The sequence below is a fragment of the Haliaeetus albicilla genome, chromosome 12 (genome assembly GCF_947461875.1).
Source record: "Haliaeetus albicilla chromosome 12, bHalAlb1.1, whole genome shotgun sequence".
Taxonomy (NCBI): Eukaryota; Metazoa; Chordata; class Aves; order Accipitriformes; family Accipitridae; genus Haliaeetus; species Haliaeetus albicilla.
Genome location: NC_091494.1, coordinates 31,577,877 through 31,600,800, shown reverse-complemented (window position 1 = coordinate 31,600,800; position 22,924 = coordinate 31,577,877). Strand labels below are relative to the sequence as shown.

The 22,924-nt window shown below is 55.3% G+C and overlaps 1 protein-coding gene across 1 annotated transcript in view; it reads right to left on the bottom strand.

Moving 5' to 3' along the window:
* Positions 1–22,715, bottom strand: part of NTN1 (netrin 1) — a 108,312-nt gene extending 85,597 nt beyond the window's left edge. Inside the window, exon 1 of the mRNA XM_069798887.1 lies at positions 21,433–22,715. Coding sequence (XP_069654988.1) covers positions 21,433–22,456 — 1,024 coding nt within the window. The 5' untranslated portion in view covers positions 22,457–22,715. The remainder of the gene's footprint in view (positions 1–21,432) is intronic.
* Between the last annotated feature and the right edge of the window lie 209 nt (positions 22,716–22,924).

The window sequence follows — 22,924 nt, the reverse complement described above, 5'->3', positions numbered from 1 at the left end:
GTCACTGCCCATTTTGAGTTGAAAAACCAAACATGACATTTCCCAGGTGCAGATGTGTTTGTCTCCCTTCCCTTCCAGACTTCCTTGGCTCCTGTCTCTTTTTGAAGAGAAAGAGATTTAGCAGGCTCTCCTCATGGATTGAAATGTTGAAGCAACAGCCGGGATGGGCCAGAGGGACTGCTCTGAAACCCAGGGCAGATGGCTCTCTGTCGTACTCCAGCCACCCCATCAACTGGCCAGGCCGAAGAGCAGGACTGGAGATCTTGCCTTGCCCCAGGAGGGCTCCAGAGAAAATGAGTTTTCCCTATCCCGGCACTGAAGCAGTAGGGAGGATGGGAAAGGTTTCCTGGTGCTCACTGGCTCCAAGAAGAGCTTCATGGAGCAGAGAAACAGGTTGTGAGAGGAGGATAGTGGGGAGAAGATCAGACAAGGTGGAAAGCTGATATTGTGGCAAGACACCAAACTGAGCACCAGTGCTTCTACCCTTCCCGCATGCACCCTATACAACCGTTAATCCAGTCTCTGCTGCACAGCCCTTAAGGGAGATAACTCATTCTTAAGGGAGATAACATGCTGGGCCCATAGCCTAAATGGAGTGTAGGGGAACTTATAGCCTTCTGACCTTTATGAAAGGGTAGACAAAATGCAGCACAACTGAGGATCAAGTTTTTGGACTCTAAATGGTCCCAACCACTCATAAGCCCCTATCCAACACCAGTTAATTCATTTAAAGAACTTGATAATGTCCCAGACGTGTGATCTGTAGAAGCAAAAGCCATAGAACTGCTATTACTATTAATATGCTACTAAAACTAACTACAGGGATGCCATCTTTGGTTCAGAAACCCCTAAATTACAGAGAATATATCAGCCAGCTATTGCCACATGGTTGTCCCATACTCGAACACCTTCCAGAGAGTCTGGTGCTGCTCAGGTTGGAAACAGGATCCTGCATCAACAGGTCCTTTCTTCTCACCATTATGGCCAGTCTAAGAGCCAGTTACAGAGCCTGAGGCTGGGATTCATCCCCACTTATTGCTGGCATTTTAAATGATGCCCATTTTAGCCACCTGACTGCTCTGGCCTTCATTAGTAGCCATGAAGGGAGGGAGGATTTCCAAGAAGGAAATTCAGAGTGCAAGGGGAAGTATCTCCCACTTCCAACCAACATGTCCATGATTCTGCAACAGCATCACCATAAGCACAGGTCAAGGATGGCAGCAGTCAAGTGAGTGTTACCTGGAGATAGTAAGCCCTGACAATACACCACTACGAGCTTTCTAGAAGAGCATAAGCTAAGCGCTCCCACCTACAACCTGAGGACTGCAGGTTCCTGGGTGAAGACAGCAGTACTAAGCAGCCACGTCCTGGAGTAGTGTCCATACAATTGCTCTGGCTGGCCATGTGCCGTCCTGATCAACTCACAGGGATGGAAATGTTCCCAAACTCTGCTCCTGTGTGACTTTTATAGCTTATTGTCTGCTCGAGCACCAGATTTTCTTCTGCCTCAGTGCTATGTGGAGGTGGGCCTTATTTCTGCAGCTGGTGCCAGAAGACTCCTCTTCAGATTGCACAGTGATAAGAGGTGACCGGGGCTCTTTATGACATTGCTTAATGAGCTGATGACATTTTTATGAATGAAGAAAGTCCCAAGATGATTAGACTTGTTGATTCTTCAGAGATGCCAAGACTCTCCCCTGACTAACAAACCCCGTATGCATTCCTCTCAGTAGATGAAATCTTTGAAGGACATTTTGTCTTCCTGCCCTCCACCAAAATTGTCCTCTCCTGACCAGCCTGAAGTCAGATGCAGGAATACTCTTGTTTTCCCTTTGGTGGGGATGCTCCCAGGCTGGGATGGGAGAGCGAGTCTGGATATTGATTGATCTTTTATTAAGATCAGGAGAGGGATGCAGGATGAGGTGTGCACAAAGGCACTACTGTGTATGGCTTTGCAAGAGCCAATCCTGCCTCCTTAATGGATAAGACAGCTTTGAAAGAGCGAGTTAAGTGTGCCAGGGTATATGAAGACTTTGTGAGGGGCTTTTCTAAAATCCCACACAAGAGGCTGTTAAGGAAACCTGGTAACCAGAGGATAAGAGGCAAATTCCCATCTTAAAACCAGCCTCGGGTAGCAGAGACAAAGAGTTTGAACCCTGCAAGGCTTGGCATGTGGGGAGGTGAACAGTGCCTGGGGCGCAGTCATAATTAAAAATAATAACACTGAGCACTTTCAAAGCACTCAGTAAACATGATTAACTAATTAGTCAACTCTTTACTAATTAACCAGTCACAGGACTGGTGTTGCTCAATATGTTTAATGATCCGGAGAGCGGTTGAATAGCTGGGGGCAACGTCTGCAGAGGACGCGGTAGCTGCATAGGGGATTGACAGGGAGCTCACAGCGGGAACTGGGCTTGGACAGGAGGGGACGCTCACCCTGGGCATGGGCAGGGGCTGGACCCTCCGATCATGCTGAAGACCAAGCTGTCCTCTTCTACTCTTCCCCTGGCAATCCTTTCGCCACCTTTTGCCCTCCTCTCGGGATAAGGGACTTGCTGTGCATCTCCCATAGATGCCTGTGGTTAACATTTATAGCTGCTTAGGCACAGCAAGAGGCAGATGGAAATTTTCAGATACACCTGAAATCAGTCCAGTCTGAGATCAGGCTGAGCTAAATATAAACCCCCAAAATGCAGTGTACCTCAAACTTCACCTTAATGCTCCCCGGCACAGTGAGGATGAGGCTCCTCTCTCTTGCCTTCCAGTAAATCAAGAATTGGAGTAACACCAGCACAGGATCGGGGAAAGAAAGAGAGAATTAGGACCAGGGAGCAACAGGATGATCTGGTTGCCACTGCATTTCTAATTGTCAGTTCACCCACCTGTGCCTCAGTTTCCCCGGGGCAGGTACCGTATGTGCAGTGCAATGTCACACCAGATATCATGCTCAGATACCCTCGCATGAATTTGTTTTTTAATCAGGGCTGCAGTTGGAAGCTTCCTCACAAATTCAGTGACAAACCTCTCCCCAAAAGACACATGGGGCTAGTTTTAACCCTAGTGCTCATGATTGCCCCACACCTTTCTGCCTCTGTGTGAGCCCCTGCCTTCTGCCCGTACGCGCTAATCCCAGCAGGTTGTTCTCAAAGATGTTTCTGGTGGCACCAGGCTGTCTTTATTGCCTGTGACAGGTATCAAACCTGATGGAAAGCTGCTCCTGCCAGGCAGCTCCAGCACATCCCAGAGCCCTGCAGGGCACCTTCACACCCCTGCCATGATCCTGCCAGTGAATGCCACCTTTTGGGCCTGAGTTTAAGTATTTCCTAGCTGTAATTTGGGCATTTGCTGTCCAGGAGTCTCAGAATCCAAGTCACCGTGTAGTTAAACATTGCATTTCACAGCATCACAGATGCGTCTAGAACAGATCTGTATGGCTATGCCCATAGCTGTTATTAAAACATCACACAGACCCTTCTTCCCCAGCACCAGGAGGAGTTTATTTTCTGCAGGAGAGATCTACTAGGAGTGAGGGACCACCATGCAGTCCCAGAAAGTGCTGAGCAGGGCTGAGCCATCAGTCTCCCAGTGCTCTTTTTCCTGGAGTAGCTGGGAAGTGCTGAGTTTTCCATGGGTCCTGCAAACCTGCAGCACCCACACACTTCACCCAGCGCTGATGGGGTCACGCAACCAGACAGCATTTCAGCCACTGCTACAGCCTTTTACAGGACTTCTGCAAGAAAAACCAAGCTATGGAGAAGGTCTGACCTCAGGGCTGTTCACTTGGAGCTCCATTGGCTGGATGGGCTTTTTCCATTAGACACCCCCAGCGAGTTGGGGAAGGGCACCCAGTGCATTGCAGGGAAGACAGAGGACTCCCTGCCCCAGCAGGACCTGGCAGCTCTGCATTACATCATGGTACTTGGTGCTCTGCTCATGGTGATGGAACATCCCACCTTGCTGGAGTCATCACAGAAGTGCCCGAAAAAAAGCGTCCTCTCCATTTTCTCCTCGCTGGCCCCTGGACCTTGAGAATGAAGGCCCACCACTGGGCAAGTGGGTCCCAGCTGAATTACCAGCTTGCTGTTGTGGTAGCAAAAGTTTCCAACTGCAGAGATTTGATTCTGCAGTTACCAAGAGAGGAAGAAAGAAAATTCTCCCATGCAGAACAGTGTTTCGAGGTCAATAGAGAAAACCCTGTGGCCTGAATACCCAATCTGGGGAGACTCAGGAACCTGGCAGGGAGGCTCGGGGTCTGGGTGTCTGCGCTGTCACACTTGTAGCCAGGTTACCATGGCTCATCCGCAGTGCATCCACACCCCGGGGGTCTGCTTCTTCCCTGCATTCAATGGGCTCCGCTCTTCCAGCATTGAGAAGGACAGTTGATTTGCAGAAGAAAAGCAAGTCCTTAGTGGTCCTGTCATGTCATCGCCCCTGGCTTCACAAAGGAGTGTGGGTGCAGCCCAGAAAGGGGCTGCCTGTGCTGTCCCACAGCCCCCAGCCTGGCCCGGGGACTGGCTGCCTATGGGCACGGTGCCCGGTCCCCTCCCTGGGAAGGGGTGCTGCACCCAGGGGCGGCTGGGCACCCACCTTGCCCTGCCGAGCCAAGCTCGGACACAGCTCAGTCCCCTGGGTGGCCTCTCTGCACGTCCCACAAAGGGCACCTGAAGCATGGCGGCAAGCGGCGAGGACACAGAAATGGTCATTTTGCCTTAAATTCATGGGTTCGGTTAGCATCACTGTGCGCACGGGAGCGTTTTGGTGCCTGGTACCTGGGCAAAGGGAGCGCTGGGACCTTGGTGCCTTCAGAGACATGGGTCAAAAGCCACTGAAGCAGCCAGGAGGCACATGGGGATCCTGGTTTTGGGGGGTTTCTTCCCAAACACTCGAGCTGAGACCCAGAGCGGGGTATCCAGTGAGGATGCTTGGGCTGTCGGTGCTGCTCAGTGTCCACAGGACACCCCGGCTGCCCTGGCTGTCCATCCCGCAGACAGAGACCCTTGGTCAGCTCTCTTTCGGGGCTCCCCTCGACCAAGCCCTGCCGGCATTTGCAATTGCGGGGCTGCTGCTGGGGGAGGGGAGTTGGGTGCTTTGGCCATGTCTGCCCACTCCCCTCCCCTCCTCCCGGGGGATGAGAACTGAAATAAAAGGTCCATTTCTTTAGAAAGCCAGGCCTGACTATGGGAAGGGTCCCTGTATCCATGCAGCTTGCCCGGCCTCCCGCTCCCCTGTTTAGTAATCTCACTTCTGGGCCTGAATTCATTCAGACGTTGTGAAGGATTAGCTGACCTTTCTTTCAGCGGTTGGTAAGCTGGGGATGTTAAAGCTTCCCAAAAATTAAACTCTCAGGAGGCTGTCTCAGAGGCTGGGAGCCTGGAGAGATGCTCAGTGGCTGCGGCTGCTTCCCCAGTGTCTGCCCTGGGGCAGGGACAGACCTCGGACTGTCCCTTCGTTGCCCCCAAAAGTACTCAGATCTATGCACAGCCTTAGCACCCGGCTGCATGGTCCTGGTGTGGGGCGAAACCAGCTGGTTTTCTCTCCTACGACATGGTTTGGGCATTTTTTCTGTTTGCTGTACATGGGTTTCAGGGTCTACTTTTCCCAGCTTCTCTCTGCTGCTGTGAGAGGAAGGAGTAAGGGAAAATGTGAGCCTGTGAACCTGGGAGCTGAGGCCTGGGGAGTGGGGTGAAAGCTGTCTAAGAACAGACGATCTTGTCACAGCTAATGGGTGGCACAAGCTAGTAGGGAAAAGCTGCTCTCACCTTTGTGAGGGAGCGTTCACTCTGAAACTTAACAATGACTTGTGGCTTGGGTGGCATTTTTCTGCCTTAGGTCTCAAGCTGGGACAGAGCATGAGGATTTATTTTAAGTTCCCAAGCGCAGATGTGATGGAGTGACATACAAAGGACTTCCCACAGAGGTGGAACTGGGCATACGATGAGGCTGTGCTCCCCTGACCAAGCAAATCTGATTCTCTGAGCTGCTCTTTGCTGGATTCATGGGAGGTGCAGCTCTTTTTTCACATTTTTGCTACTAATTTTCCCCTGACAGTGAATCTCAGAGCTGGGGGACTGTACCGGGGCACGAGCAGAAAGGGCACCACTGTCTTTGTCTCCCTGCAGCCTGGGACACAGAGCTGGCCCCAGGCATTGGCAAGGGAGGTAAAATTGCTGCTTGTCCCATTCAAGGACCCTGAGAAAGCAGCTGGAGCCGCAGGGGAGCTGGTGGCTGCGTGGCCCATGCCCCACCGCCCTGCAAAATGCTGTGGGCTGCCTTTCGGGGAGCCCTCCTGCTGCAAGGAGGGGTTGCAAGGACAACCCCGCGCCCCGGCAGTCAGGGCAGCCAAACTCCTGGAGGTAGCACCTTCCCTGTTTGGTTTCAGACTCTCCCGTTCGGGGTTATGTTGTTGCATCTGGCAGAACAGGAGCGAATTCATCAATGCGAGCAAAGCCCACATGCAGCCAAGCCCGACCTTCTGCCCAAACGCAGGCGGGGAGAACAAATTGCACAGAGGGAGAGCAGGGCTTCATCCAAAGCCCACGGAAACCAGTGGTGAAACTAAAAATGATTTCTCCTCCTCCCACTCGCTTTCTCTCTCCATCTCATTGGAACTGAAGCTGTTTGCATGCAGAAAGTAGCAAACAAATCCAAATACTGCAGCAGCAGCATCCGAGCCATGCGGAAGCCTGACTCAAGCAAACCCATTGCTGTTCTCCTTTCCATCTAGTTAAACTCAGGTTTTTTTACAGAAGCTGCGGTGGGGGGCAAGGGGATGCCTTTGTTATCCATTTAAATTGCTTGTTTAAATGGGCAGCCGGCTTCTAACGGGACTAATTTTATAGGCACCATAACCCCATGCGAGAAGTTTCTTTTACGACTCTCCACTCCCCCTGTCTCAAGCAGGAGCAAGGGCTGCGGCCGAAGCCCCTGGGGAGTTTGCACAGATCTGCCAGTTCTCTGGCAGGAAAAGGCATTGGTAATTCAGAAAAATAAAACTGTCTTATGAGATATAAATTAGATTATTCCTCTGGGGAGATGAGCTGCTCTGCTCACCCACAGGGCTGCCGCCGTCGGATAGCATCTGTTTCAATTACAGGTTCTTCCAGGCTGCTCGGCAGAAATGACCTCCCAAATATTTCAACAGCAGCTGGAGCTTGCACAAACACTCCATGTTCTTTCTACGACTGAACAGCAAGTGCGTGGTCTGTGCTAAATTGCTAGCTGGTGGCCCCATCTCCTCCAAGGACTCTGGGGGTGGTCCAGAGTCCCCTCGCTGAAGGTAACAGGGTCCAGATTGTCACCTTGCAGCAGGCGCGGGAGGCTGAGCTTGTCTTCCTTCATGGGTTTGTACAGTGCAAAGTGCACCCTTGGCACTAGATCAGCAATATTAATTGCCCATGAGAGGAAGCATATAATCAGCCTTCAATGCTGTATAATTACACAGAAATTACCAGAAGAAATTAATTCCAAAAGGTGAACATATGGGCTGCAATGCTGAAGCCGAAGCTGGATTTTGCCTCTGGTTACTGCCACTCATAACTGAGGGCAGAATCTAGGCCAAAAGTGTGTTTTCTAGTTCGTGATTTATTGTACCAAAAAGGAGCTGGTAATGAAAACCGTGCTCCACTTAATACACAGTCGACTTCCAACAAAAATGCCAGCAGGAACTCTTTCTTCTCCCACTTGCCTTACAGCTGCCCGTCAGCAGAGGATCTACGAGCTTGGCTCTCCTGCCGCGGCCACGGGGGAGGCACCACCACGCCACGAAACCCCGACACTCACTGGCACCAGGCTCAGCAGACGGGCACCCCGCCGTGCCCCTGCCAGCCCCCCACCAGCCCTGGACCCTCCTCTGCCTCTCTTCCATCTCCCCCATCCTCTCACACCTTCCCCCACCTAAGCAGGGCTGAGCCTGACTTGCAGATTATTTCAGCAAACAAACAAAAATCAGGCTCTATGACTATGTATTTCATCACACCCATCTCCAAAATACCCGCCATGGGCTGACTCTGTCGTGCCAAACCTGCCCCAAATTGCTCCAGCATTAACTCATTCAACCCAAACCCAAATGTGGGTGCTGAGCACCCTCCACAGCACCTGAAGCCGATGGAGCCATACGGGGTAAGAGCTTTGCTCCTTCCTAGCCCAATCTGCTGCTTCCTAGCCTTAAAAATGCCATTTTTTTTCTGCACGCATGAAGCAGCAGGACACCTCCCCTCTCCTTGCTGAGAGCAGCAGGTGGAGAAAGCTCTGAGGAAGCCCAACAGCAGCGAAGGGACCCTACAGCCCTTCCAACCCCCCCTTGCAAACACGGGGCAACCTGTGGGAAACCGTTGGGAGATGGCTGAGTGCCACGGCTGAGCCCCTTTGCTGCAAACGGGAATTCATTTGCATGCCAAAGTTGTAGTCGGGCTCTTTACAACACGGTGCAAGCATGTAAATGTATTTGAATCTTCAATATCGCTTGACCACCGCCCAGCAGCGCGCTCCCCTTGGAGAAAATCCCTCCAGGGGTGTTGGTGGAAGAGCGTCCCAAATAAAAGATACCCAAATGAAACCTCGGGTCCAAAGGGCACCAAAATGATGGAGAGCTCAAATGCACCAAATTCAGGCACACGGCGTATCTGCAGCAGAGTTTTCCCAGCCAAAACCGTGCGTGCCAGCGACAACAGGAAACTCGCGGGCTGTGTGACAAGTGTTGTGGCCTCTCCTTAGCTCTCTTACTGCCTCAATGGGTCCCGGGTGACTCTGCAATCAAGGTCCCATTCAAGCCAGGAAGAGTCGAATCCCAGGGATATGTGTTAGGCCAGCACTTTCCACTCCTCTTTCAGTACATGGACACCTATAAATTTTCCAGGGACAGTGGCGCAGTACATGCCTCTGCTGCAGCCACTTCCACAGACTCCTTAAAAGTAGTCGAGGACCCTGAGAAATTCATTATATTAAGCAATTAACAGCGATGCGTGCGAGTCCATGGACCTTCTTGCTGCCAAGGACCAGAGTACAAACTGTATCACCCCTAGTCAAGGCAAGCGAGCCAAATTATTGGCAATAAATACATTTATTCCAAATCTCAACCCACTTTACATTCCCTTATTTAACACAGCTGCTCTAAAGGGGTGCTGGAATAAAGGGAAAATAAAGTCTGTGAGCCTTCATGCCTCCCTGGTTCTGTCAGCAGAGCTGGCTGAATTCTTGTTGCTATTATTAGTCTTGCGATTGTTGTTGTTATTATTATTGTTATGATTATATGCATTTAATTCTCTTTTGGGTAATGAATAATTTATGACTTCGTCTCGATCCCCTTTCAATGGATTCACTATCCAGGGAGACTTGCTGAATAATTTGGATCATTCGTTTTCAAGTGCATGGGCTGCCGACAAATTGTTCGCTTTTCATTACTGGGGACGTTCATTGGTCACCCAAATCAGGGGATTTCTTTGGTCACCCCAAGCACGTGATGTGCCGTCTGGGGTTTTGTCGGGATTTTTTTTTTTTTTTGATTGGGTGAAACTTTGTGAAGTGGAAACTAACAAATAGCTCATTTGGGGGGCTGGATATCTGGAGAAATCAGTTTGCCAAATTTTTGTGAACATTTGGTGGTTTCGCAGAGGCTTGTGAAAAGTAAATGCTACAGAGCATATTAAACATTATTGAATGTTTTAAAGGCATCGCTATTTTTGCTGTTTGATTTGACCAAAACAATTATGCAGCTGATTATTAAGCTTTTGCTCACTCAGTGCTAACTAGAGAAAAATTGCGGTATTAGAACTGCTGCTTTGCCTAAAATCCTGGGAGCAAGTGAATTTTCAAGAGGCTTGTGTTTGGGGATCTTTTTGCCTTAAAATCATATGAATGCCTGTGTTAACCTGGCTGTGTCCTGCACGCATGGTCCGTTCCACGCAAGCAGCATCGCCTCAGCCCCGGGCAGGCTCCGAGCTCAACAGAGACACGTCCCCGGGCACACACAAGGTACAGCAAGGACGAGCACTGCTCCTCGCTCTGCTACTGGACCGCAGGATGGAGACGGTCAACACATCACCGCAAGTACCTGCAGTTTGTCTGGGAGGTTCCCACTTGGGCAAATCTCAGCAGATTTGCCGCCAGCTCCATGAAAATCATTAGGACGTGCCACCCTTAGCTGCAGAATGAATGGATAACAAAGCTGTGTCGGTCCACAGACCGCCTTGATCCTCCCTCTGCTAAGCTAGACGATGCACTGTGCCCAAAAATGCCACGGGCTAAATCCAGGTTCACCTGGGAATTAACAGGGCTGTGCATCACCGCTCCGGGTCAGACCTTCCCAGCACGGCGCAGTGCGATCATGACCGCGTAGGTGCAGAGCATCCAAGTCCCTGCACCACGACGGCCGCAGAGGACAACCTCACGGTCCCCAGGGTCCCGAGCCGGAGGAGCTCATCCCCTCCCTGCCCCGCACTGCCTGCTGCCTGCGCCGCCTGCTTAGCCCCGATTTACGAGCAGCGTGTGAAGGACAGACACTGGGCCACTGGGCTGAACAATGCGGGAATATTAGCCGAGTTACAAAAACAAACAAACCAAACCCCGCCGGGAGCCCGTTTCATTTATCTTCTTTTGTCCAGTTTTGCTTCAGCGTGAAAGTCGCCCTTTCAAGTCCAGCAGTTGTGTTCCAGCCCCGGCGGGTAGCTGATCCAAAGCGTTACACTGAGAGCTTCCCAATGGCATGTTTGCACAGTTCAATTCATTTCTAAATATTCAGTGGAGTTTCCCTCCCTCCTACCCTCCCAGGACTTTTTGCCCAAGAGCCGAGGGTGTAAAGTACAGGGCCGGGGATACTGGTGCACAGAGCCTTTGTGTGCAAACACAAGCTGCTGTTTGTATTTGCCTTCACACTGTCAGAGCTCAATTGTGTGCGATGCAATACTGGCTACCAGTCTGCTTTCAATATCCGCTCGGCCATCCCTGCTGCCAGAGAGACGCTCCCCCTCCCCGGCCGCTTTGAAGCAAAGTGATTTAATTTCATGAGACTTTCGGTAATCACGTTACAATCTTCAACATTAACCAGAACTGACTCCCTATTGCAAAAGGGCGGGCGGACGATCGAGTAAACAGCCTGTCTCGGGACAGCCTGCAATGCTGGAGGAAGGCAAAATGCACGACGGCTGCCTGCCTGGATCTGCGCCGCTTATCAGATGAGGCTGGAAAACAACAGCCTCTTGCCAGCACCAGGAGGGAGCAGCCGGCTTTGGCCATCCCGAGGATGCTCTATGGGCTGCTCTGCTCATTTTGCGCACCACGACAGCTGATTTTAAAACCAGACCTTTTTGCCCCATCCATAGTTCTACCCATCATTTACCTTCCTCCTTCCCTGTTCCATTTACAGCGTCCCGATACTTCTAGCACATCCCCCAGGACAGGATTTGCTTCTGGGACAGGCTCCTTCTGGTTATGCAGTAATACATGCTGCAGTGGCCAGTGGTCCAGGAAGAGCTGGGGCCTCCCTGGATGGGGAGAGGGGGTCTAGGGAAGGTCTAGTATGAAGAAGAAGAGGCTGAGAACAGGGAGATTCACGTCTCACCTGCCCACGCGGTCTTCCTCACCCCTTCCCACCTCCCTGCACATGTGGCTCAGCCCTTCCCTAGACCCTGAAGGAAAGTACTTCTGGGACTGTGAGAGCAAACCAAGGTGCTGCACTGGGCTGCCGTGCACTGGGCACTCCCCAGTGGGTGTAAAAAACCCCCTTTTTCCTATCAGATGCGCTGTCCTTGCTCTCTCCATCCACTATAGTCTGACTGCCTAAGACTAGATCCTGAATACCCAGACGGCTGACATTAAGGGACATTAATTCGCCCCATGGAGCTGCCGTGAAAATAGTCACACCTGGTCAAAATGAAGCACAGATCACAGTGATCCACGCGGTACTGCAGAGTGCAGCCTGGTAGGGATCTGGGTGATGGATGGCTCTGAAATACCATGGAGAAGGTGACATGGGCTCCTAATCCATCTTTTCACCCAAATCTGTGAACTTGAAGTACAGAGGCATGTATAAAGACGGTGATCAGGGACAGAACAGCTGGGCTTCGCCTTGCACAAGCTGGGAGCTCACAAACCCAGCACAGATACAGCACGCAGCCCAGATAGCGGGCACTTGGAGCGGGGACTGTGGAGCCAGCAGGTCTCCTCCTGCATTTCTTCTCTAATTCCTACCTGGGACAGTGTGGGGAAAAAAATCCCTCCACTCCCTAGCACCCTGAGAAATTGGGGAGCACTCTTCCCGCTCCATCATACACCATTGTCAAATCTGTGTCTACTTCTCCGCCATCAGAAAGTGTTTCCCATCCCAGCAGGTCCCCGCAACAGGTCAAAAAGAATAAATTTGCTGTAAAACAAAACTACAGAGCTCAGTTGCTCACAGCCTGCGTCAGTGCCCCAGCTGCTCCTGCCCCTCACATCATTTTTGCCCTTTTCTAGGTGAATTTGGGGGTGCTAGGTATAGTCTCCTGGTTTTCCACCCTCCTCTCCCTCAACAGGGGAGCTGCAGCAGCTTTGACCCTCAAGCCAGGAATCCCAAGGCTGCTCACCCCCACCCGCCTGCCCACACTATCTCTTTCTCGCTGCTCATTTTTGGCAGAAGATGGCAAAGGTCTCCTGGGCTCATCCTTTACCACTACCAGCTCTACCATCCCCAGGGGCACATCACAGGAGTGGGGCTGGGGGCTGCTGCTCCCCTTGCAGCACCCCGGGGCACCCTGTCCCTGCGCCAGGCTCAGTGCAAGAGGGGATCCCTCTCCGGGTGATCCCATAATCTGGGTGACAACAGCTGGTGGGGAAAGCCAGAGGTCCCTTCCAGCCCATAACCTTCCGTGAAATAATTTAGAAAGGCACTGCACTTCCAGGAGAGAGTGAAATAGAGGTTTTTTCCTTCCCCAGCCTCCAACCCTCTATCAAGGAGAGAGATGCAGATACGATTTTCAACCCTCCCATCATTCACAAGTCACTTTGAAAAGGTTTGAAAGGAAAACTCCTGCCTGCACCCTCCCTGCTCTCACAGCTGTGTGTGGGACATGGAACTGGGCTTCTTCCCTATCTGTTGTTTTCTTTGCTTGCTGCACTCCCCAGCATTGCAGCAGTCACTTTGCACAGGAGATGCATGTTGTGAGCAGCAGCAATTTTGTGCCTGGTTGGTGCTGTCGATGCAGCAGTCCCTCCAGTGCCAGCTGAGACCTCGGGGCACCCGCTGAGCCCCAGGACGAAGCAGTCTCTCTGGCCATACCACTCCAGCAGTTTTTAAACTCTGGTCTCCCTTAAAGCCAGTGCTGTTCAAAGTGAATCCATAAATCAAGCTTCCAGCTGAGCTGCGTGCCTCCTCCATCCCCGATCCACTGCCAACATGGGTGCCTGTGCTCTCCCGGGTCAGCACCTCTTTCTTTAGTATCTACCAAAAAAACCCCAAGATTTTTTCCTCCCCACCAGTTAATCCCCTGCCTTCTGCTGAGCCTAACACAAACTCGCAGCCGGCGTGTGGCTGAGCCCCTTCTTGCCACTGGTCTCTGCTGCAAACACGGGCTGCTCCCGCCTGGGATGGAGCGAGAGCAGCCGAGCCCCCCGCTCCGCTCCCCGCAACAGCCTCCACGGCTGCACTGGCTCAGAGCAGGAAAACCCTCCCTGGCTCCTTATCAGTCCCCAGGGCATCCTAATCCCCCTATAAAATGAAAGCTATTATACAGATATCTTTTTAAAAGCCTGCCTGTCACTTCAGCCAGGCAGCCCCATCCCAGCCGTCAGGGGATTTTTTGGAGCATGGTTAGCGGAGGTGAGACACTGCCACCAGACAGAGCCGGGTTTGCACCAGTTGAGGATCTGGCCCAGTTTTTTACGAGCTGTTCCTTGGTTCCCGCTTAGGCACAGAGCCCTCTCCCCTGTAACGCCAGGCTACAGAGCCAGGCTGAGCCCCACGGCCGTGCCAGGCTCCCCGGCTCTGCCACGCTGCCTTGCGGGAAGCAGCGGGGATCTGGCAGGGATGCTCGGGGAGGGGAGCTCGGGTCATGCAAAGGAAATGTCCCCCGCTGATTGCAATGGCAAGGGCCAAACGGCAGCCACCGCTCCGGAGACACCCTGGGGATGAAGCAGATGTGACTGCTGGGCTCTGCCACTGCCGAACCCTTTCCCCGGGTCGAAGCTGTCTGTGCGAGCTGATCCTGGCAGCAAAACCTCTACCTCCCCTGCTGCTGCCTGAAAAATCAGGGGGACCTGTTTGGTGCAACCGTGAACATACCACAAATAAATGATCCGGGTGGGGTCGAGTCTGGGAGCTGTGAATCCCCCCCGCATGTTGAGAGCTCAGCCCTGCTGTGGTGAGGACCTGTGTGTCACCGCTTTCTAGGAAAGGTTGGATGTGGTGTTTGGTCAGTCCTGGGGCTGTTTTGGGATTATTTCTGCTGTTTGACAGCAACACGGGGCAAAATGATGTGCAACCTCTGCAATGCTATGAAGGTAACCAGCTGGTTCCAATCATTCTGACGCAAGATTTCCTTCACCCTGCATGTCCCCCAAAGGCAAAACTGGCTGGGGAAGAAACAGATCACAGCACCCCAAAATCATCCAAAAGGTCCCCAGGAAAATTCTGCTTGCACAGCCCAACCCCAGCATGCAACAGCCCATAAAAAGTGCAAGACCCTCCAAAAATACTCTACCAAAAAGCAGGGTATCCCAAAAGGGAGGCAGAAGAGACCTAGGGCCAAAGAAAGCAGCAACCCTCCGTGGTCAGAAAATCTGTCCCCCATCCCCAAGGATGACGGGGACATACATTAAGAATATAAAGATGGGCTCATGCATCCCAGCTGACCCACCTCACCAGCCAGGTATGAAAACCAGAGCCCCCAGAGTGTTTGTACAAGCAGGATCCTTGCAGGCAGCGGAGATTCAAGAACTCTCACAGGCTTCTCGCTCCATTCTGGGAGAGGCAGCACGTCCCCCCGGGCGGTCACGGGGAGTTTGCCGAAGTGAGGACAGCATAGGCTGAATAAGGATGACATGCTTTGGCCCAGAAAGAGGAGGGCAGAGATTAGCCGTGGACAAGCTCAAGGGAAGGCAAGTGTCCAACCCAGAGTGCCAAGCCTGGTTTTGTTTTAGCCTTAACTGCGCTTTTTTGTTTGTTTGTTTGTTGGTGTAAAAACCTTTCTGTTGGAAATCAGTTTAACTTTAAGCTTCCTGAGAATAAAAGCCTGTGAGAAAGCTCTGCCCATGCAAGGCCCACTTGGGAAGCTACAATGGGAGTCTCAGCAGCTTATGGGCCCATATTTCTATGGCTACAGCACCCATCTGCTCAGCAATACAGTGTTACCCACAGCTTGTGCAATTCCCCATGCAGAACAACCCGCTGGTAGCTGAACCAGGGCTGGGCTGCAAAGGACCTGCAGCTCCATGAATGGCACAGGGTGCCACGAGAGGTCCAGCCTGCACAGGGTCTGTTCCAGTTGCTGGCTGGTGCCATGTCGCTGGTGAAGCCGCCCCAGTTGCGGTGTTTCCCTAGACGCAAGGGTGCTGTGATACTGCCTCATGCCTGTGTTACACCAAGTCCAAAGCATTTTGTACAGCCCCACTTTACTCTCTATAAATGGGGAGACTGAGGCACAGGGGGAAAAGACAAGCCTGGATATCAGAACTGATGACTATTAATCCTAATATCTTCAGAAGGTAATGGGTAGTAATTGGCACACAGCAGCTCCAAAATCCACCTGTCAGCCTTCCCTGGCTGGCTTAAGCTGGGGACGTAGTTGTGTTGTGCTGCCCAGCCCCAGGCAGCAACATCTGTCTCAGATGGGTGGAAGGTGCTACACCCTGAGGATCCTGCATGGGCACCCTGGGGATCCCGCATGGGCACCTTGGAAATCCTGCTCAGAGCCTCTTTCGTCAGACAGAGATATCGCTGCTTTACAAGGTGAGAAGGGATGCTTGCAACCTTCCCCATCCCTCTGGAAGAGGTAAGCAGGGTGAACGCCAGGGACACTCAGACCCCCCCCTTCTCCTCACAGAGGGATTTACAAAGCCACTTAAGTCCTCTGTCTGACTCCCATCCCACCATGGTGCCAGGAACCGAAGGGGGAAAGGGTGCAATCAATGCATGTGCCCCTGCCCGACCAGGTCTCTGCCTCCCACTCCACTTCCCACTCTGCCACAGACAGACCCCTCTCTTCCTCTGTCCCCCTCTGAGACGGACCATTTGCAAAGCCCTGAATCAGCACAAGAGAGGAGAAGACAACAGAAAGGACATCTCCTACCAGCCCAGTCCTTCCTGGCTTGATGGGTGGTCTCAGCTACCATGAACCACAGTCACCCATCACTGGCCCCAGGACTTGCCCTGTCTCCCTGCTCCGCTGCGCGGTCCTGGGGTGCCCTGACCCTGCAGACAGTCATTGGGGGCTGCTCGACCAGCCAAGCAACGGCTGCAGGCATGCTCCGGTGGGCCCAAAGCCATCAGTAACCACCAGCTTGACTCCCTGTCCCATTCGGAGGCCAAGGGGAATGAGAAGGAAGCATCTCGTAGGGCTATCCAACACCCTGCTGTGCCAGCCCTGAGGAAAATGGTTACAGACGGGATGAGAACTGTGGAGGGTTTTTTTAAGTGGAGATGATAAATGCAGGCTAAAGAAAAGGGATCACCTAAATTTAATAAGGGACACCAGGAACTCCCTGTGAGGAATTCCTACAGTCCTTACATCCCTCTGCAGGACCAGAGCAAGAAGAGCTCGCTGTTGTGGAGGAATGTGATTTCCCTGGTTGTGATGAGGATGGAGGGGAGCCCACCAGCTGTTTTAGTAAGCACTGCCCTGCAAAGACCTCCCTGGACTGCCACTGAGATGCTAAAGCCCCAGGTTTGTCTGGAAGGAAGTTTTTCATTGGGAGTGTTTGGCAGGCTGTTCTCTCTGGTAGTTCCTGGTCCCCTCTGTGTCTGAGATGAAGTTTCCTTTTAGCTGGAGGAGAGATTTGCTCGCAAATTGCTCTGACATGAGACACATCCCAGCCTGGGAACCCTACTGTAGTGCACACGGCGGAGCAGAGCCTGTCGAACACCAGGCTTCGCATGCGGCTTGTGCCAAATCCTGTATCTGAAAACACAATATGTTTCCTTTCTCCCACTGCAATCGCCCTTGTTATTGTTAAACACTCTCTAGGCATCACATAGGGCCAAAAGCCGAGAGGCGCCCAGCACCTGCGAACACCATTGACGTCAGACGCACGTGCAGGTGCTGGGTGCATCTCCCGGCCCCGCGGGGGAGAGGGCTGCAAAGCACCAGAGCCAGCACTGGGAACGGAGTCTGGAGGTTGTTCTCGAAGTGCCTGTCAGTGGGCTGCAGCCTGGGTTTGTCTAGTAGCGCTTTCTCCAGCCAAGGCAAATGCAAAGGTATTTTATGCAAACTAAAGGGAGTATTCAAAAGCAGTGCTTGTGCGCGTTCATTGCCAGCACTCAAAATAACGCCGCGGTTCATGAGAAATTGTGGAATGGTGTCAACTGCATTTTATTGATGTCACTAAATCGGGTCGAAGCCCCTGCCTGCATTTTCATGTGTCCACACAAGCTCACCAGCAGTTGAGCTCTGACAACATTTAGCTTAGGCCTTTTCCAGCTGCAGTCTCCTCTCACAGGGGAGCTGGAAGCTTCATCAGGACAAACTGGGTTGGAGACATGGGGCTTGGGCTGGCCCAACACTGAGCAAATGGAGCCAGCCCAACGGTGCTGGAGAGAGGGAGGATGGAGAACAGACCTCCAAGCTTGTCTCCAAGCTGTGTCTTCCCTGGAGCATGTTAGCTCCCAGGCGCCCGGCCAAAGCCGGACTATAAGGCCAAGCTCTACGTGGATGAGTTATTTGCCAGGTAAAGTTGATGGGAACCTGAATCTGTGAAAAGCTCTGCTGGCCGGGATCCTTCTGCAGGAGCAGGTCCCTGGAGAACATCTCCTTGGGCCAGGCCCTGTCCTCTCCGTGTGCGGTGCCTGGGCTTTTGCAGGCAGCAAGAAGTGATAAAGAAAAATTAGATCTGGCTGGCGAAAAACGTTCCCGTGGGAAATTTTGACTTTTTGTCAGAAACTCCAGCGCGTTTCTTTTTCAGCCCCAAATAAGCATGAATAGGAACAAAGATTCGGTTTTGGCAGGGGGAATGGGCTTACCAAAGAAAACACCCAAATTTTTAAGCAAAGCAGACACATTCTACCATTTTTCTCCCTGGTTAAAAAAAACAATTTTCCAGAAAAAAGAGCAAATTCAGTGAAAAAAATGTAATCAGTTCTTACACCACTGCCTGGGGCAAATTCAGTTAATTTGGCTAATTCACCTACCCACTCACCACTGCTGCTCAGGAGGGTCTGGCCTCCTCTGGCTTCCCTCTCAAGCGGTTGAAGATCCCTCCAGCATGCAGCCGGCGACATCACCACCAACTCACCGCTCATCCCCTGCCTCTGCCCAGCGAAGGCTGGGTCCATAGCCCTCGGGTGACCGCAAAGCCTGACTTCCCCTCAGGATTTAGGAGAGAAACCAGGGTGGGCCGATGGTCAGGAGCAAGTGGGTGGGAGCTGAATAGGGTTATTGTGATCTTTATCTAGGGGGATTATTCCAGGCAGTGTGGGCTTGGCAGGGCAATGCAGTTGTTTGGCCATGGTTGGTTTTGCAGACTGATAGGTATGGCCCCAGGGAATGTGCAGCAGAAACGGGCTGGGGAAAATTATTTTACGGTAGCTTCATCCTTGCAAAACATTCACTTCCCAGCAAAGTTGGCGGAAAAGGAAAAAACTGACTGATTTTCGTTTGCAGAAGTCTGCCGCGGCTAGGACTGTGCATGGTCTGAAATGCAAAGCCTGGCACAAAAGTCACACATTTTACTGGAAACTGGGAACTTGTATCCTTTTTATTGGAAGCAAATTGGAAGGGAGAAGGATGGTAAGTGCACGGGGCCAGCATAGTAACTGAACATTTTCAGGAGCGCTTCAGGACCCTGCAGACTAGACCAAGGGTCCAACAGCACCCCGAGATCGCACCACATTTTATGGCATCGCCGACAGCGGTAACTCTCTTTCTGCAGGCGGGCAACTGGTCCCTGTCTGTGGGACGGGACCGAGGCCTGGGGGGAGCTGAGCCCCTCCTGCCCCCCTGGACCTGCTGCTGAGGAAGAGGCAGCGCTGGGGCGGCGGTGGGAAATAATCAAGACGTGGAGTCCCATGCCCGAGCGCTGCCGGCACAGAAGCAAAGCAAACCCGGAGATAAAGCCCGGCTCGGTGCTGTTGGCACATCCGAGAGGCACCCGCCGCCTTCCCCTCCGGGAAACGGCATCTCCCCGCCGCTTCCCCCTGCGCTGCCGCCGCCCCGGGGCCGCCCCCGCTCCGCCCCGACCTGAGCCGCAGCCCGGCGGGGAGCGGAGGCTCTGGACCGGGGCAGAGGCACCGCCGCCCGCTGCCGGGCCCCCCCGCACCTTCCCCCGGCGCCGCCACCGCGTGTGTCCCGGTGTCACCGGGCTGCAGGACCGGGCCCCGCTCTCCCTGCCAGATAACCCAGGCTTGGCCGTGCCTCGGTGTTGAAGGCGGCGGGGAAGAAATTGCGCTCGCTGCAAGGGAGACATCTGATTGTGATTTGGGAAGGAAAAAAAAAAAAAAAAAAGGAGGGGAAGGGAAAGAAAAAAAAAAAAAGCCCAACCCCGGCCGCTCGGCGAGGTTTTTTTTTCCTATCGTCGGAGCTGCAAATATTTTGGAAGACGGGGCCGTGTTTTCCGTGTAAACAAGGCGGCGGCGGCGGGCGGGCGGCGGGTGCCGGGGACGCGCTCCGGGGGCCGGGGGTCCCGGCGCGGAGAGCCGAGCCCAGCCCGGGGCGCACCCCAGACCCCGGGGCTGGGTGACCCCCAGCCACCGGCACACAGCTGATCCCGGGGGCTGGCACCGGGCCCCCAAACGGCGGCGAGGAGGGGAGCGGCAGTGCACGGGGATCCCGCCGGAGTGCGGGGGGGGAGATCGGGGGCAGCCGTCGGCGGGATGTGCGGGGACTCAAGGGGATGAGCACCCTAAACCCTTCACCCTTGCCCCCACCCCGGGCAGAGGCGAGGGACGCCCCGTCTCCCCTCGGGGACAGCCCGGAGGCTGGGGCTCCCTTACAGCCAGGACGGCGCGGGTTTCTCACCCGAGACGGAGGGAACCGGCTGCTCCCCGGTTCTCATTCGGCCTTGGGGCTCGTTCCGAGTCCCTGCCGCCCCGCCATCGTTCCCCGGGGCCACCCGCACCCCCTGAGGAGGCAGCGACGGGAGCCGCAGGCTCTGCGGAGCTGCCGTCCCCAGCGCTCGGCCGCCTTCTCTCTCCGGGGAGGACCGGAGCCCGTCCCCGTCCCGTCCGGGCGCGGAGCCTCTCGGGCGAGCTGGAAGCTTTGCGGCGAGGCTTGGACCCGGTGTCCCGGGGAAGGGAGCAGGGCTGCCGGCGAGCTCCGGGACGCCCGGACCGGACCCCGCTCCCTGGACTGCGGGAGCAGCCCGGGACGGGAGACCCTTCCCAGCCAGACAAGGCTCCTCCGAACGCGAACGGTGTTTTCCCGGTCTCCTGAGTGTCCCTTCTCCCCTCTCCTGAGCTCCTTAGTGTCCTCTGCCTCTCCCTTCCCAGTCTGCCGCTGTCCCCTGCCTTGCTCTCCCGGGTGCCTCCAGTGTCCCCTGCCCCACGCCTCCGGGGGTCTCTGTATCCCCTGCCCCAAATTCCTGTGCCTCGCCGTCCCCCGCCCAGTGATCCCCAGTTCCCCGTGCCCCCCGCTCTGCACCTCGACGTCCCCCGATGTTGTCACCAGTGCGCTCCCGGGTGCCTCAGTGTCCCCCGCCTTGCGCTGCCGGGCGCCTCGGTGTCCCATCCCCTGCGCTTCCGATCGCCTTCCCCTGCTCCGCGCTTCTGGGTGCCTCGGTGTCCCCTCCTTTGCCGTACGCTCCCGGGTGCCTCAGTGTCCCCGCCGTGCCCTGCTCTCCATCTCCCTGCGTGTCCCTGTCCCGCTCCCCGTGTCCCTGGACGTCGCCGCGCTGCTCGCCGTGTCCCTGGATGTCCCCCTGACTTTCGGTCCCCGTTCCCTTGCAAGGTCCTGGATGTGCCCCTGCCTCTCACTCCCCGTCCCTGAAGGTCCCTTGCCGGGTCCTGGATGTGCCCCTGCCTCTCACTCCCCGTCCCTGCACGTCCCTTGCCAGGTCCTGGATGTCCCCCTGCCTTTCCCTCCCCGTTCCCTGAAGGTCCCTTGCCGGGTCCTGGATGCCCCCCTACCTCTCACTCCCCGTCCCTGCAGGTTCCTTGCCGGGTCCTGGATGCCCCCCTGCCTCTCGCTCCCCGTCCCCTGCCGGCTCCTCCGCTCTCCCCTTCCTCTCCCTGCCCTTGCGGGGACCTCAGCGCCCTTTCCCCGTCCTTCCCCCCCGCGTCTGCCGGAGCGTCCGTGCCCGCGGCGTGGGACTCACCCACGCACTCGTTGGCCTCCCGGGCCGTCGCTCTCTGCCAGGGCCGGTCGTAGTGGAAGGGCTTGCAGCGGTCGCACTCGGGGCCGGCCGTGTTGTGCTTGCAGTCGCACACCAAGCTGTCGTCGCGGTCCCGGACGCAGCGCGACGCGTGGCCGTTGCACTTGCATCGCCCGCCGACCTGCAAGTCGGAGACGGCGTAGAAGTAGGAATCGCGGGCCAGCTCGGAGTCATCCTCGCTCTCGTCGCCGAAGGTGTGGAGGCGGCTGAAGGTCACCCTGATGTCGGTGGCCGTCACCCAGTCCTGCAGGACGGGCGAGTTGTCGAAGTCGTGGGCGGTGGGGCGGCCGTCCAGGGTGCTGAAGGCGATGAGGCCGCCGGAGAGGGGCCGCACGTCGGTGTGCGAGTCGGTGCAGACCGCCTCCTGCTCGTTCTGCTTGGTGATGGCGGCGCGGCTGGGCTTGTTGTACATCTTGCGGCACTGCGTGGAGTAGAACTGGAAGGGCACCCAGGTCTTGCCGTAGTCCATGGACTTGTGGATGGCCATGGACTCGGGGCGCGGCGAGCAGAACTGCAGGCTGACGTAGGTCACCTCGAACTTCTTGCCCAGGGAGAGGGTGAGGGTGACGTTGTGGGGGTACTGGACGTAGCTGTCGGACTGCCAGCAGGTCAGGTTGTGCGGGTTGTTGAGGTCGGTGAGGAAGGAGGGCGGGTGGGCGCGCTTGGGGTCGGAGGCGTTGCAGAGGTGGCAGGAGCGGACCTGCTCCTCGCCCTTCTCCGTCACCACGCAGTACCGCGACGGCGGCTTCCCGCAGGTGCTCGACACCTTCACCTCCTTCCCGAAGGCCGAGTTGACGAAGTCGGGGATGCAGCGGCGGGGCAGCCCGTGCTCGTCGTAGCAGGGGTCGGGCTGAGCCGTCTGCACGGCGAACATGCTCACGCCGTGGTAGCCGCCGCGCAGGGGCTGCGCCAGCCACGCCGCCGCCAGCAGCAGGGCCAGCGGCGCCTCCGCGCCCCTCCGCGGCATCCTGCGCAACCTCCGCGCGGCGCGGGGCGACGAGGGAGGGGAGCCGCCGCTCTAGCGCGCAGCTCCGCGGGGCGACTTGGCCGACGGACGCGGTGCAGCGGCTCAGGGAGCCCGGAGCATCGCCCGCCCCGCGGCCAGCCCCGCCGAGAAAGGGGAGACTGCGGCGGCGGCGGCACCACAAAAGTGCGGCTGGCGGCGGGGCTGGGTCCCGCCTGCCTCCCGCCCCGGCTCTCGCACGGAGAATGACTGGCGGTCCCAGCCCCCGCCGCGTTTGAGGTCATGCTAAAGGAGTGACATCGCGCTCAAGGAACAGAACAACGACATCCACTGGCGGCTCAGCCAGAGACACGCACAGGCCTCGGGGAGGGGGGGGGGGGGGGATGGGAGAGGGACGGAGCCCGGCCCGACACCGCGGCGATGGGCGCCGGCGCCGCCGCGGGGCTCCCGAGCCTCCCCGAGGAGCCGGGG